General features: G+C 49.7%; 1 protein-coding gene across 4 annotated transcripts in view; it reads right to left on the bottom strand.

Moving 5' to 3' along the window:
* The window catches only part of LOC119963019 (coiled-coil domain-containing protein 149-like), a 164,414-nt gene that overhangs the window by 35,121 nt on the left and 112,198 nt on the right, over positions 1-17,095 (bottom strand). For all 4 annotated transcript variants that reach the window (XM_038791475.1, XM_038791476.1, XM_038791477.1 and 1 more), the window contains exon 9: positions 1,439-1,583. In XM_038791475.1, coding sequence (XP_038647403.1) covers positions 1,439-1,583 — 145 coding nt within the window. The remainder of the gene's footprint in view (positions 1-1,438; positions 1,584-17,095) is intronic.

The following is a 17,095-nucleotide window of genomic DNA, read 5'->3' as shown; positions in this document are numbered from 1 at the left end:
ATTCCAGCCTCCCTCGCCTCCTGTACCCCCGGTTCCACCCCAACCCCGAAGATCGCAAGTCCCCATCCTGGCTTGACCCTGGACCCCACCACTCTCGACACCGTCCCTGCCACCCCCTTCCAGAACTCCTCCAGTGCCGGACATGCCCAAAACATATGTGCATGATTCGCAGGGCTTCCCGAACATCTAATACACCTGTCTTCACCCCCGAAAAACCGACTCATCCTTGTCCCCATCATGTGGGCTCTATGCAGTACCTTAAATTGAATGAGACTTCGGGAGACAGATCTTATTGGCGTCAAGGGACTTGGAACCCCCAAAATCGGGCGTGCGGGTCAGTGACATGGCCTAATTTCAAAGGTTTTAGAAGATCAAGTTCGCCCTGAGAGGATCGATGCTAGGGTTTGCCCGGAAGTGGCAGCTGTTTATTGACTCTTTGGGGGAAAATTAAGCTGTCAGCAGATACAAAGGGGTGGGGTGGGGTCAAGGGAAAGAGGGAGTAGGTAGAGTTGGTTGAGGCGGGTAATAGTTAGTGAGAAAGGGGGACTGGGGAACTGTGTATGTAAGCCATGATGGCTAGGTCTGGTTGTTCGTTGGGTGGGTGGGCGTTACTTACTTTGTTCTTTTTCCTCTTGAAAATTGTAGTTAAAAATTATAAATGCTTTAATAACATATTTTCAAAACAAAAATAAACTCCAGTAGGCAATTTACCAAAACTCAAGGCAGCTGCTCTATATGGGCTACACTATTCCTGACAGGCTTGAAAACAAATATGCAAATTTTCAAATGTAAAGAATTGCAATATGGCATGTGAAAATTGGCTGGAATTGTCCAGCCATTCACTGGCAGCTGGATTCTCGGGTCCTGTCGGCAGGGCACCCCTACCCACAGGTTTCCCGGTGGCGTGGGTGGCAACAATGGGAAATCACATTGACAAGTGCCGGGAAGAGAAAATCCCGCTGCCAGCAAATGGCGTGCAAATTCTCCGTCCTCGCCAACAGTGAAAGCGGGACAGATTTGTTACAGAGAATCCGGCCACTGTTTCAAAAGCCTGAATTAGAAGCTACCTCAAGAATTATTTGCACAGATAAAAAACATTGACTGTAGGTAATACAGAAAAGTCCAGCCAGGGCAGGGCTCTTAGTCTTCCCCCTGTGGTTTCCATTTTCAGGACATTTATTCAATTGGAAGATAAGCTGTGCTTTTCAATGAAGAGTCCTTATTCAGTTAAAAGGAAGCAACAACTTTGCAACTGAGTAATCAGATCAGTGGCGACAAAGCACTAAATCTATCAAAACAATAACACTATAATTCAATCTTATTTCCAGGAGTAATATACCAATAGTAATAATTTACTTATCTGCACCAATGGGAAATCACCACATTTAAAACCACAGCATGATTGTTATCTTTGTTATCAAGCAGATGCAATACGTGCCTGTTAGTCTGTCTTTGATGCTGAAGAACCATGTTCTTGTCGTGAATTGTCTCAAGTAAAGCAGTTGCCAATGATTTCAGATCTGAAATGGACTGTGGAGTGGCTGGCAGACTACAACCATGATCTTCCGACAATAGCTCCTGTACTGTAGCCAAGGTGCATAAAAGAACATCAATTACATTCATTGCATGGGCACGAAAAGCAGATACTTTGGGATTGAAATTCCCCATATGAATTTCAGTAAAGTATTTCGATCTTTTACATTCAATGATCCTTTTGCTTAAATTATCGGTACGTTCACCCTCTTTGTGACCAATGATAGCTATACAATTGTCAAGAAATTTCACTGACCCCATGCTCCCAATTGGCAGTTTGCTCCAAAGGAGCATGGCTAAAGATAAGACTTCAAACATCACTCTTTTTCTGATCTACTCTCTCTTTGAGTGCAGCTCCTCACCAGAACTATGAGACAATTAAATGACCCCATAACTTAACTCCATCAGATTTATTCTGCATTTCAGTATTTTTGCTGTGCTACAGACTTAATCAAGGATAACCATCCTACCTCATCAAACATCACAAGTAGCTCTTGATAACTGAGACTAATTTCCCCTTAGTATTAATTACCATAAGACCAGTTTTAACTCATCAAAATGTCACATGAGTCAGTCACACAGTTAGAAATATTTTTTATTAAAAAATTAATTTTTCAAAAAAGCCTTTAACAAGCTGCATGCTACATCAACTTTAATTTCCATCAAACAGTTCATATTTTTTAATGCAACTTCGTCAGCCAAGGTTGACTGAGAAAACATGCATTTTTTAATAATTGGTCTCAGTTCTGATTGCGTGCTGGAGGGACCTGATTGCCTGTCAGCCATCTTTAAAACTGCAAGAGTTTTACTTTGCCCCCCCCCTTCTCGGCGCCGTTCAATACTGGTCCACACAAACATGGACCATGTGTGGTGATCCGCCACTGTGTAATTGTGTGTGTGCCTGTATTAGGGGATGTACAGCAGCACCTGTACTACAGGTTCGCCGGTAGCCCCTGCCAGCTAGCTCCGCCCACAGGGAGCTGTATAAATATGTATGAGTTCTCCTGAGCTGCCATTCTACCAGCTGCAGTCGGAGGATAAACATCTAACTGTAATAAAGCCTCTCTTGTACCGATTCAAGTCTTTAAGTGCAATTGAAAGCACATCACCGGGCAGAACAGTACCCAGGTGGTCTCCCCGGCCAACAGAGGCTCTGGGTGGCCAGGGATAATGCAGGGTGACTCCCTGCCCCTTCCCCTGGAACACGGGCACCGTGGCATTTTAAATGCGTTCTCCAAAGTGCCTGGGTGTCCACTGACAAGCTGACAGGAGCACATCCAGGGTGCCAGGGTGGCAGTGCAAGAGGGCCCAGGTGCCAGGGTGGCACTGCCAAAGGTCAGGACCGGAGGTGGATTATGCTCATCAAAAGAGTGTGGAAGGGGGTTAGAAGGGTGACAGGATGCAGCGCAGGAAAATAGGGCCCTCTGGGAGGTTGGAGTGGGGGCCCTGAAGAGGGGGGCCCCCAATTAGAGATGGAGGGACCCTTTCAAAATGGCGGCCCAATCTCTGAGTTCAGTTCCCCAGTGCTGAAAAATTTCTAAGTGTGGGCTAAACCGGTGAGAAACTCTCCAGGAGCCAAAAGTGTGACTGAGCGAGTGATTCTTCAGCGGCGACCAGAGATTGCCACCTGGGGTCAATGGACGTTTCCATTGCCCATTGTCTGTACCACTCTTGCGGCGGACGGGGCTATCCAGCCCTAAGTGTCATTTGATAGCAGAGGGGAACCCGCCGGCAAAAAGCTCCTTGCAAAATCCTCCACAAATTAACTTAGAAATGTTTCTGTTAAATTCTACCCTATGTCTTCAACTGGCGAGATTGAGGCAAATGTGCAATGTTCAGTGGTACTGAGTCGGAACACAATTGTCCATCCAAACAAAGATCAATAATTAGACCTCAAACTTTCCTGGTATATTTGGTTCCAACATATCTTACAGTGTAATTATCCAACAATATAGTATATTGGTGAAAGATCACAAACATGTTCATGACGACAAAATGGAAATCATTGAATAGAATGTACAATTAAAAATTCCAAATGTAAACAATTGAATAGGGATCCACAAAATCGTTTGGCAAAACTGTGCTCTTTTAAATTTTCACCTGAAGTTTGTGTTTCAAAATATAAAATTGGATTTTCACATTTTAAATGTATCTGTATGGACCAAAATCTTTCAGTAGTAATCCAGGTTCCCTAATTTGTTGGATCCTGATGCCGGTGTCCAATGAGGGCTGGCTCCCTCAGCATGATCTCTGATTCCCTCAGTCCTTTGATGGGGCACTGGTGCATCCGAGGGAACCACCAGCTGGGTCGTAAAAGCTACCCACTCGCTCTGATCCGGCTGATTACCTGGAACGTGAGGGGACTGAATGGGCCGGTTAAGAGAACTAGGGTATTTTCTCATCTGAAGGGGCTGAAGGCGGACGTGGCTATGCTCCAGGAGACCCACTTGAAGGTGGCGGACCAGGTTCGTCTGAGGAAGGGGTGGGTGGGGCAGGTTTTTCACTCAGGATTGGATGCGAAGAACCGGGGGGTGGCGATTCTGGTGGGGAAGAGGGTGGCGTTCGAGGCGGCTGAGGTGGTGTCGGACAAGGAGGGCAGATATATTATGGTGAAGGGTAGGCTGCAGGGAGAGAAGGTGGTGCTGGTAAATGTATATGCCCCGAATTGGGATGATGCCGGCTTCATGAGGCGCTTGTTGGGCCGCATTCCGGACCTGGAGGCGGGGGGCCTGATCATGGGGGGAGACTTTAACACAGTGCTGGATCCCCCACTGGACCGGTCCAGTTCAAGGACGGGTAGGAGACCGGCGGCGGCCAAAGTGCTGAGGGGGTTTATGGACCAGATGGGAGGGGTGGATCCCTGGAGGTTTGGGAGGCCGAGAGCGCGGGAGTATTCCTTTTTCTCCCATGTCCATAGGGTTTATTCCCGACTAGATTTTTCGTCCTGAGCAGGGGATTGATCCCGAAGGTGCAGGATGCCGAGTATTCGGCCATAGCGATTTCAGACCATGCTCCGCACTGGGTTGATCTGGAGATGGGGGAGGCGCGGGACCAGCGCCCGCTCTGGCGCCTGGATGTGGGGATGCTGGCTGATGAGGAGGTGTGTAGGAGGGTCCGGGGAAGTATTGAGGGGTATCTGGATACCAACGACACGGGGGAGGTCCGGGTGGAGATGGTCTGGGAGGCTCTGAAAGCAGTGATCCGGGGGGAGCTGATCTCCATCCGGGCCCATAGGGAAAGGAGGGAGAGGAAGGAGAGGGAGAGACTGGTGAGGGAGCTCCTGGATGTGGACAGGAGATACGCGGAGGCACCGGAGGAGGGGTTGCTGGTGGAACGGCGTAGTTTGCAGGCCAAATTTGACTTGTTGACAACCAGAAAGGCGGAGACACAGTGGAGGAGGTCGCAGGGCGCGGTATATGAGTATGGGGAGAAGGCGAGCAGGATGTTGGCGCATCAGCTCCGCAGGCGAGATGCGGCTAGGGAAATTGGTGGAGTGACGGATGGGGGTGGGAATATAGTGCAGAAGGGGACAGAAGTGAATGGGGTCTTTAGGGACTTCTACGAGGAACTGTACCGGTCAGAACCCCCGATGGGGAGAGGGGGGATGGAGAGCTTCATGAACAGGCTATGTTTCCCAAAGGTTCAAGAGGAGCTGGTAGAGGGGCTGGGGGCGGCGATAGAGTTGGAGGAGCTAGTCAGGGGGATTGGACAAATGCAGTCAGGTAAGGCGCCGGGGCCGGATGGGTTCCCGGTGGAATTTTATAAAAAGTATGCGGATCTGGTGGGCCCCGTGTTGGTGCGAGCCTTCAATGAGGCATGGAGGGGGGGGGCTTTGCCCCCGACGATGTCGCGGGCACTGATCTCTCTGATCCTAAAGCGGGATAAGGACCCCTTGCAGTGTGGATCATACAGGCCTATCTCGCTCCTCAATGTTGACGCTAAGTTGCTGCCGAAGATCCTGGCCACCAGGATAGAGGACTGTGTGCCAGGGGTGATACACGAGGATCAGACAGGATTTGTCAAGGGACGGCAGCTCAACACGAATGTGCGGAGACTGCTAAATGTTATTATGATGCCGGCAGTGGAGGGGAGGCGGAGATAGTGGTGGCGCTGGATGCAAAGAAAGCGTTTGATAGAGTTGAGTGGGGGTACCTGTGGGAGGTGCTGGAGCGGTTCGGATTCGGGGAGGGATTCATCAAATGGGTGAGGCTGCTCTACGCGGCTCCGATGGCAAGTGTAGTTACCAATGGAAGGAGATCGGAGTACTTTAGGCTCTACCGTGGGACCAGGCAGGGGTGCCCCCTGTCCCCCTTGCTCTTTGCACTGGCGATTGAACCTTTGGCTATGGCGTTGAGGGAGTCAGGGAGATGGAGGGGTCTGGTGCGGGGTGGGGAGGAACATCATGTATCACTGTATGCGGACGACCTGCTGTTGTATGTGGCGGATCCAGAAGGGGGAATGCCAGGGGTGATGGAGCTGTTAGCGGAATTTGGGGGCTTCTCGGGCTATAAGTTAAATTTAGGCAAGAGTGAGGTATTTGTAGTACACCCGGGTGATCAGGAGGAGGGAATTGGGAGACTCCCATTTAAGAGGGCAGTGAAGAGTTTCAGATACCTGGGGGTGCAGGTGGCCAGGAGTTGGGGGACTCTCCATAAGCTTAATTTTACCAGGCTGGTGGAGCAGATGGAGGAGGAATTTAAAAGGTGGGACATGGTACCGGCTATCGTTGGCGGGTAGAGTGCAGTCCGTCAAAATGACGGTTTCTCCCGAGGTTCTTGTTCCTTTTTCAGTGTTTGCCCATCTTTATCCCTAGGGCCTTTTTTAGAAGGGTGACTAGCAGCATCATGAGCTTTGTTTGGGCGCATGGGACCCCGAGGGTGAAGAGGGTCTTCTTGGAGCGGGGTAAAGATGGGGGGGGGGGCTGGCGTTACCCAATCTCTCGGGGTATTATTGGGCGGCCAATGTGTCGATGGTGCGCAAGTGGATAATGGAGGGGGAGGGGGCAGCATGGAAACGGATGGAGAGGGCGTCCTGTGGAGATACAAGCCTGGGGGCCCTGGTAACGGCGCCGTGGCCGCTCCCTCCTACGAGGTATACCACGAGTCCGGTGGTGGTGGCTACCCTCAAGATTTGGGGGCAGTGGAGGCGACATAGGGGAGAAGTGGGGGGCTCGATGGAGGCTCCGTTAAGGGGGAACCATAGGTTCGTCCCGGGGAACATTGATGGGGGATTTCAGGGTTGGTACAGAGCAGGCATCAGACAGCTGAGGGACCTGTTTATCGATGGGAGGTTTGCGAGCCTGGGGGAGTTGGAGGAGAAATTTGGGCTCCCCCCGGGGAACATGTTCAGGTATCTGCAGGTAAAGGCATTTGCTAGGCGGCAGGTGGAGGGATTCCCTTCGCTTCCTGCGAGGGGGGTGAGCGACAGGGTGCTTTCGGGGGTCTGGGTCGGAGAGGGGAAGATATCTGATATCTACAAGGTTATGCAGGAGGCGGAGGAGGCGTCAGTAGAGGAGCTGAAAGCTAAGTGGGAGGGGGAACTGGGGGAACAGATCGAAGACGGGACATGGGCTGATGCTCTGGAGAGGGTTAATTCTTCCTCCTCGTGTGCGCGGCTTAGCCTCATCCAATTCAAGGTGCTGCACCGGGCCCACATGACTGGGACGAGGATGAGTAGGTTCTTTGGGGGTGAAGACAGGTGTGTCAGGTGCTCGGGGAGTCCAGCGAACCATGCCCATATGTTCTGGGCATGCCCGGCATTGGAGGAGTTCTGGAAGGGGGTGGCGAGGACGGTGTCGAGGGTGGTGGGATCCAGGGTCAAGCCAGGATGGGGACTCGCGATTTTTGGGGTTGGGGTGGAGCCGGGAGTGCAGGAGGCGAAAGAGGCCGGTGTGCTGGCCTTTGCGTCCCTAGTAGCCCGGCGAAGGATCTTGCTACAATGGAAGGATGCGAGGCCCCCAAGCGTGGAGACCTGGATCAATGACATGGCGGGTTTCATTAAGCTCGAGAAGGTCAAATTCGCCCTGAGAGGGTCGGTACAAGGGTTCTTTAGGCGGTGGCAACCTTTTCTCGACTTTCTGGCTCAACGATAGGGTACAGGGACAGTAGCAGCAGCAACCCGGGGGGGAGGGGGGGAAGGGGGAGGGAAAAGAGGGGGGGGGGGCGGACAAAGACTATGTTTGTTTATTTAATTTTAATTTATTTTTAAGTTCTTTTGTTGTTCATTGGGGTTGGGGGGTGGGGGGGATGGGATACATATGGTCTGGGGGTGTTACAGTTATTATGGGTTATTTTGTTGCATTTCATTGTTTGTCGTTATGTTTTATATTTTCTGTAAAAAATTCCAATAAAAATTATATTTAAAAAAAAAAGCTACCCACTCCATACATCTCTGCACCCTGCATTAACAATACTAACCGGTCAATGCTGCAGAATTTCTCATATGTTCTGTGTCAGCGTGTTGCTCCTGCATTCACTCAGGGCAACATGGCGCTCCAAGACGTGAGCCACGCTCTCAATGGAGGAATTCATGGCCTTACAATCCTGGTGCCCAAGATGTATGATCTCCTTCCATTCTGTGCCTATGGCTCCTCAACACCTCAGGGAACATCAACAGGTGGGCGTACATACATCTCCTGCTGCTAGTGCAGGAAACTCTCTGTTCCCTCTGTTTTGCACAACATTGCAACTACCCTTCAATAAGCTGACACTTAGCTCCTTGGCATCCCAAATTACAGACCTGCAATTTCACACTTCCTGACCTTGTTTCCAAAATTGTGGTGCTTTTGAAGGGGAAAGTAAGGGTGAATAACAACATTTAAATAAAATTGTACTGTAAGGATTCAAGATGCAGCTGCAGGACCATGCGGGATCTGAATACGGTGGGCGTTCTCTGACAAAGATACAAGATGCTGCTTTGTCCTTTGGTAACTCAGTGCTGAAGGTTGTAGCTGTAGTGTAAACACAATAGTAAATCTATGTGTATAAAATGTTGATTGGCTAAGTGTATTAAAATAGCAAATCATGTTAATTTGTGATTGGTAAATGCAATGAACTATTATGTGTAACAGCAGAATAATAATGTATTGTCATTGATCCAGAAGCTTCTATTCCATCTTGTATAGGTATAGCTTCCCTGCAGCTGCTCCAATAAAGAAAGGTACAAAGAATGTCTGGTCTCTGCTGAATTTGAGAGTTCTGATTCCCACCCTTTCATGCCTAAGAGCTGTGTTGTTAAATAGTCACACCTCAATGGGGTGCAATTTTCCAGGTTTCCATTTCCACTGCCCTATGAAAATTCTTCTCCACAAGTCACATCCTTTCAAATATAAAAACAAATGACTGCGGGTGCTGGAATCTGAATCAAAACCAGAAAATACTGGACAATCTCAGCAGGTCTGACAGCATCTGTGGCGAGAAAAGGGAGCTAACATTTGGAGTCTGGATGATTCTTTGTCAAAGCCTTTCAATGTTAGTACATAAGATCTGAAACGTTAACTTTGTTTCTCTCTTTCCAGAAACTGCAAGGCAGCGTGGGGTATTTCTAGTATTTTACGTTTTGATTTCAGTTTTCCAACATTTTCTTTATTTTGCTTTTGGATGCATAGATGTTGCCCATCTCCGCGTGACTCCAGAAGCTGTGCATCTCCGCTGCACATTTTCCTCCAAGCCCACATTCAAAGCTGTTTTAGCAAATTGGTATCGTCTTTTCCAGAAAGGGCCAAGTCTCACATCCATACAAAACAGCACTCATATCAACTCTTAACAAGGTGCTTCTGGAGTTGTTTATTCAGCTTTCTGGTTAGTAACAGTCTTACCAAATATGGCCTTTCCCATTGCTATCCTTATTCTTATTTCTTATGTTACACCGCTTCCTAAATACATGGGGCGGGATTCTCCTTTAGTTGAGGCCAAATCGGAAAACGTGATTGGGCAGAGAATAGGTTCCAACGCCAAAACTGCAACAGGTGCCAATTTGATGCCAAATCGCAAATCTTCCGTCACCCTCGACAGCGCCGTCAATGTGGTCCGGAATGGACATATAGTAAACACCGTTTACATATCATTAAGGATCCTGATCCGGTATTCTCTGGGGCCTCCATGATTCTCCGTCTGCGATGGGCTGAGTCCCCGATGGCGTGGTTCACTTGTGCTTTTAAAAATCATGAAATCAGCGTCGTGGTTGTAGAGGAGAGAGGGGGTACGGAATGTGTCCAACATTGCCATAGTTTGCTGGCAGTTGAGCTGCTAGCTAAGGACGTCTGTCAGGCCTGGGGGAGTAGCGGGGGGGTGGCCAGGAGGTGGGCTGTGGGGTCGGGGTGGGCGGGCATGGAACACTATTGCCCCAGCCGGAAAGGCAGCAATCAGCTGCGCACACCGCTGACAGTCCACTGTGAACATAGGGTCACGGGTTGTATAGATGCCCCCCCCCCAGGCCACCCTCTAGGTGCACTTTGGCCCCAGCTGACCCATCAGCTGAATGGGCACACACCAGCACAACCAGTACCATCTTGCCACCTGGGATGAACGTGCGTGGGGATTGTAATGTGTATGTGCGGCTGCAGCTTATCAGCCTCTCGATTGTCAATCATGGACCTGGCGAATCCCACACCGTTTTTGTGGCGCTGGTACGAGCCCCCCCACAGTCGATGAATCAGTTCAGGTGCGGCGCCAGTTTTGCTGTCGTGGAATTCCACGAATCCTGCACCAGCGTCAACACTTAGTCTCAGGAATGGAGAATCCAGTCCATTAATTCTCGCATCTGTTCTTGTTCTCTACCTTCTATGAATATCTGAATAATTCTTTGTGATTTTGAGGTAGGTAACACTTTGGTTTTGCCAATGTCCACTTTCGTTCCAAAGTTCATTCTGCTGTTACCAAGCTATCTACGAGTATCTATCTAAGCATAGAGGAAGGATTACAAATGCTTTGTCAGCTCCAAATCTAACTGATGTTATCATTCGCCCCTTCAACCTTAACACCAGTTACTGTGTCTTCAAACATGTCTTTGATCATTGCTTTTGTAGACATTGAAGAGGACTGGTGAAAAACAGTAGACTTTTTGAACTCCTTTTCCAATTACAATTGGTTCTGACTCCCTACTGTGTTATTCTCACTGTTGCGGTTTGTCTCATGCAGAGACTTCTTATGAAAATGAAATGAAATGAAAATCGCTTATTGTCACGAGTAGGCTTCAATGAAGTTACTGTGAAAAGCCCCTAGTCGCCACATTCCGGCGCCTGTCCGGGAAGGCTGGTACGGGAAACATCCATCTCTCCAGTCTACTCCAATGTCTTTCAGCAGTCAAGAGCTTAATCCAGTCAATCCAATCAAAAGCTTTTCAAAACCTACAAAACAAACATGTAAATCCTGTCCAAATTCTAAACTCTGTCCACTCATTAATCTTATAATGGCAATTGTTTCTCTTGTCCCTCTTCCTCCTTGGAATTCAAACTTGCCATCTCTGCCTTCCCAACCACTCTTTGTTACAACTCTTAGCCCAACCTTCGGTACATGGACAATCAGACTAATTATATACGAAAGTCAATATATTGACATGCCTTTCGTTATTTCTTAGCATGATTTTTATTGTCAGCAGGGAATCCTTAGATCATTCTTCTGATAAATAAATACCTTTGCACAGTTTAGGAGACATTGGTGTTAAGTTCTTTCTCGTGCTCTTAATCAACTCTGTTGGTATTTAACCAATCCAGCCACTTTTATCTCATTTATTGCAGCTCTTATCTCACTTGCCAATATTACTGGTCCAATTAAATCAAATTAACATTAATCTCTTCTTCTAGCTCAAACATGTCAGGTTTTTCCTTTTTGCATGTAGTTTTTCAATTGCTCCTTCCATCTTTTTTTTATTTTCTCTGGGTTTGTTGATTAATAACTCCCTTATTCGCTCTTGTTGTTTTCAGTACATTTTTGCTGAGTGCCATTAATGTCCTTTGCTTTTCCATACACTTGATATAATCATCTAGTAAATCTCACTGCTATTTTTTAAAATAGAAATTTAGAGTACCCAATTCATTTTTTCCAATTAAGGGGCAATTTAGCATGTTCAATCCACTTACTTTGCACATCTTTGGGTTGTGGGGGCGAAACCCACGCAAACACGTGGAGAATGTGCAAAACTCCACACGGACAGTGACCCAGAGCCAGGATCAAACCTGGGACCCTCGGCGCCGTGAGACTGCAGTGCTACCACTACGCCACCGTGCTGCCCTCCCACTGCTATTTAATTATTCTTGTGCCTTTCAATTTTTCCTTCTCCATCGTTATACAAGTGTCTGCATTTCAACTTGCCTTCTTCAGTGTTAACAGTCTTCAATTTTCTCTGTTTTACCATCTTTTGCAGCATTGCAGTCATAGCTCATGGTTCTTTAATCAGTTTCCATTGCTCATTGGTGTTGGTGGTGTTGTATTATCCATAACTATCAGCATTACAAGGGTTAATGTAGAATCAAGAGTAGCCACTAGAGGGAGCTGCAGATACAACTATATAAAGCAGTGATGCTAGACCTTAGGCGGGGTGTGTATGCAGGAGATAGCTAGTGAAGGTCATAAGAGCAGTTAGTGTGAGAAGGTTAGATTATAGTTTATACCAGTAGTGAGATGAGCAGTAAATGAGTGCAGTTAGATGTTATTGATCAGTTTTGTAATCTAAAGGACTAGTAGTGTTTAGTAGTGTAAATAAAATCATGGGCTGGATCCTCCATTATTGAGACTATGACCCCACGCCAGCATCAAAACGGTGGAGGTTTACTCCTGAAAATCCTGTTAAAAAAAGTGAAACGAATTCCCAGCAATGCAGGGGGCTAGCAGGGACCCAGAGTCAATCTCACAGCTTTTGCTACAGTTACGGGCCCCGCACTTCCAGGTCAGAGCCACGCACGGCGCACGGCGCAGCCACCAGCGACTGTGCCGTGCTCCATGGCGGCAGCCACCAGCGCCGCGCCGTGCTCCATGGCGGACTCGGACCGTGGAGGTAGACCGACAAAGGAGACCGCCCCGATCAGCCACGCACATTGATTCCCTGGCCGCCTATAAGGCCCCCCCGGCCTCCGATTGGCCTGTCCCCAACCAGGGCGGCCGCGGACTGAGTCCGCAGCCACCACGCGAGTATCCCGTAGGTTAGTTCCACGCCGTCGGGAACTCTGCCGGTCGGGGGCGGAGAATCTCGGAGCGGGCCTCTGCCAATGGCCCCCGATGGTGTGGCGTACTCCCTGGTAATGCCGATTTTCCTACTCCCTGGAGCCGGCCGCAATTTTGGCACCGGGGTGCGGAGAATCCAGCCCCATAGCTTTAAGTGAAAGCTAAACTGTGGTCTTTGTGGAACACTACGCCAACCATCCTGAAATAAGCAACACAAAGAACCATAGGTGGTACCCTTAATGTTTCCAGCCAGTGTTTCATTTACTTTATTTTCAAATTCTCCAACTGAGGGAGTTCAGGTAGACTGGGATGGAACGCCCTCCTCCATGGTTTCCTTCATGCCAAAACGTTAGGTATAATGGTCTGCTTCAGTTCGCGGAAGTCACTGCTGTCAGAGGTGATTTAGCATAACCACTTTCTTAAGTCTGTCAACAGTGTAAGGTCAGATGTGTGAGGCCTGCTACTGGTATCACTGTAGTCCGGTACCACCTATCACGATGGTCGAGTTGTCAGTGGCTAGATCGATACCACAGTAGAAGGCAATGGTGAACCACCACAGAAAATAGCCAAGAAAACTATGGAGGATAGCACAGTAAACACCAATGGCCTAGGCATGAGCCCCTAGCATAAACCATGCGATATTACAGTTGGCAAGGGACAGAATGAAGCCTCCGGATGTCGCTGCTCTTATATTCAAGCTTTGTAATAGCAAAAGAACAGGAGTGTAGAATGTATGAACAATGAACAGGAAAGGAAAGCTAGAGAACCTAAAGAAAGACATGGAAAAGGAGAAATTAAACATCCTCGGATTAGGCGACCCACAGTGGACATGAGAAGGTAACTTTTTTAAAAATTCATTCATTCAATGGTAATGCCATTGAATGTCAAGGGTCGATGACTAGATCCTCTCTTGTAGGAGATGGTCATTGCCTGGCACTTGTGTGGAGCGAATGTAACTTGCCACTTGTCAGCCCAAGCCTGGATATTGTCCAGGTTTTGCTGCATTTGGACATGAACTGCTTCGTTATCTGAGAAGTCACGAATGGTGCTGAGCATTGTGCAGTCATCCACAAACATCCCCACTTCTGACCTTATGATGGAAGTGAGGTCGCTGATGAAGCAGCTGAAGATGGTTGGACCGAGGACACTACCCTGAGGAACTTCTGCAGTGATGTTGTGGAGTTGAGATGATTGGCCTCCAATCACCACAACCACCTTCCTTTGTGCCAGGTATGACTCCAACCAGCTTCATGAATGATGAACTGAGAATGATATACTCTGGGGGAGAAGGGAATGAGAAGTAACATTGGTGTTAAACAAGGAAGCTGCTAAATTTGTGAGTGAAATGAAATGTGATTCAGATAGACTGATGTTATTAAAAAAGGAACAACCTGTAGACATCACCACCATTCAGATATATATGTCCATAAACCAACATCCAGATGAGGAGATTGATAAAGGCCTGAATTTTCCAGCTGTTGGGATTCTCTTTTCCTGCTGCCAGGGCATCATGCCTGTGGGATTCCCGGCGGTGCGGGGTGTCTTCAATAAGAAATCCCATTGACAAGCTGCGGGAAGAGAGAATCCCGCCGCCAGTGAATGGTGCGTTGCCAAGAAACAAGTGGCTGGGGGAACGGAGAATCCCGCCCGAAGTGTGCGATAGAGTTGCAAAATAAATTCGATAGGAGATTGGAAAGAGATAAGTGATTGTTATTGGAGATTTTGGAGTAGTCCAGTGACAACACCACTACATCATTTCCTCCCCTCTGTGCCCTCTTCTCCAATGGGATCAGCTTTTCCTTATCTACTCTGTCCAGACCCCTCATGATTTTGAATATCTCTATCGAATCTCTTCTCAACCGTCTGAAGGTCCTCATATACCAGGAATCATTCTCATTAATCTTTTCTGCACTAATGCCTTTACACATTTCCTAAAGTTTGAACACAGAACTGAACATGCAATATTTCACTTGATGCCGAACCAGTATTCTATACAGGTTTAACATAACTTCATTACATTTGACTCTGTGTCCCTTTTAAGCCGAAAGTGATGCTTTATTAACTGCTCTTTCAACCTGGCATGCCATTCTCAATAATTTATGGAAAGAAACATCCATGTCCCTCTGCTCCTGAACCCCCTTTAGAATTGTGCCATTTAGTTTATATTGTTCCTCCATAGTCTTCCTACCAAAATGAAGCACTTCACACATCTCAACATTAAATTTCATCTGCCAACCCTCCAGCCATTCCACCAGCTTGTCTGTCTGTTTCTACATTTTGTAGATCACAATGCTTCTAAATTTTGTAATTCTGAAATTAAAGCCTGTACACCAAGGTCCAGCCCATTAATATATTTATTATTGACTAGGATAACACAACGAAGGGCAATATACTCAAGATTGCTGATGACACAAAGATTGGTGCTACAGTAAGCAGTGTAGACAGAAGCACAACATTGACATTGCTAGATTAAATGAATGGACAAGGGGCGGGATTCTCCGCGATCGGCGCGATGGCACGATACCGGCGTCAGAAACGGTGCGAACCACTCCGGCGTCGGGCCAACCGGAACGTCGGAAAACCTACGACCTGGAAGGGGCTAGCAGCAGCGTGACGCTGCGTGGCATCGCAGCAGAAACCCGGCAAAATGGCCACCCGCCGCGCAGCGCCGAGGTTCCAGGAGTTCGACATCGAGGCGCTCCTGGACGTAGTGGAGCAGAGGAGGGAGGTCCTGTACCCCAGACACAGCCGCAGGGTCGCACCACACCTCAGCCGGCGCCTGTGGAGGGAGGTGGCAGAGGACGTCAGCGCCGTGGCCGTAACAGCCAGGACAGTCATCCATTGCCACAAGAAGGTCAATCACCTAGTCAGGGCAGCCAGGGTGAGTACCCCACCCCCCCCCCCCCCCCCACCCCCTCTACGATGGGCGGGACAGCCCTAGCTGAAACCGACATGGCTGCACCCACCCATGCAGGCTGCATTGGCAGGATGGGGTGTTAACCTATGCCAACATACAAACAGCCGCTGGTCCGCATGTATATGTCCACCTAACACCCCCCCCCCCCCCCCCCCCCCCCCCCCAACAGGAGAAGTGCCCTCATTGCAACCAGGAGCGTGAGAGGACCAGACAGGGGGTCCACCTGATGTGCACCCCTTCACCGTTCATGAAGAGAGGACGGGGAGGTTGCGGTTGCAGAGATCGGGGACGCACCACCGAGTGAGACCCCCCACTGCCTGCCCCCCTTTCCCCCTTCCCCAACCCCCCCATCCGCCATCCCCCTATCCCCCCTTTCCCCCATCCCCCTTTCACCATCCCCCCTTTCCCCCTTCCCCCTTTCCATCTTCCTCCATCCCCCCTTCCCCCATCCTCACCTGCGTGTCTAACCATGCATATTGTGTTGTGTATTGCAGGACCAAATGTCGACCCACCCGTCCCTGCGGATGCCGACCGCCCCCAGGATGTGCCAGGGCGCCCACGAGACAGGGATAGACCCGGCCCGTCGGGCATACGACGCCCCCACCCAGTGCCAGGGTGCCCGCAAGCCAGGGATACACCTGGAACGCCAGACATAGGACGCCCCCACCCAGTGCCAGGGCGCCCGCGAGCCAGGGATAGACCCAGAGCATCAGGCGTACACCACCCACATCTAGTGCCAGTGTGGCGAAGCCAGTGGGTCATACCCAGCGACAAGGAGGGCAGCCACAGCAACAGGCCCGCGTCCCAGTCGACTCGGGACACTGACACACACGACACAAGCACCCAGGAGACCCACATACAGGGCACACCCACCCAGGACACAGACACCCAGGACACTGACGCACAGGACACTGACGCCCAGGACACTGACGCCCAGGGCACTGGCGCCCAGGGCACTGGCGCCCAGGGCACTGGCGCCCAGGGCACTGACGCCCAGGACACTGACGCCCAGGGCACTGGCGCCCAGGGCACTGGCGCCCAGGGCACTGACGCCCAGGACACTGACGCCCAGGACACTGGCGCCCAGGACACTGACACCCAGGACACTGACACCCAGGACACTGACACCCAGGACACTGACACCCAGGACACTGACACCCAGGACACTGACACCCAGGACACTGACACCCAGGACACTGACGCACAGGACACCCACACACGGGACATAATCCCCCAGGACATCCACACACAGGGGACGGACGGACAGGAAACACAACTCCAGGGGACCCCAGTCTTGGGGTCGGATGAGGAGCACGCCATTACGCCACTGTTATCTCCTACACCCTCCACCATCGCAGAGACACTCACCTCGGTTGGGCACTTTAGTGATGAGGCCTCTGGGACACTAACTGGCGCGCACAACAAAGCCGTCCTGGTACATCAGGTGGAGATAGGAGCAGCTGAGGGGCCGGACGGTCGGAGGGCA

The sequence above is a fragment of the Scyliorhinus canicula genome, chromosome 3 (genome assembly GCF_902713615.1).
Source record: "Scyliorhinus canicula chromosome 3, sScyCan1.1, whole genome shotgun sequence".
NCBI classification, from domain to species: domain Eukaryota; kingdom Metazoa; phylum Chordata; class Chondrichthyes; order Carcharhiniformes; family Scyliorhinidae; genus Scyliorhinus; species Scyliorhinus canicula.
The sequence above is the reverse complement of the archived record's forward strand: the minus strand, read 5'-3'. Positions and strand labels throughout refer to the sequence as shown.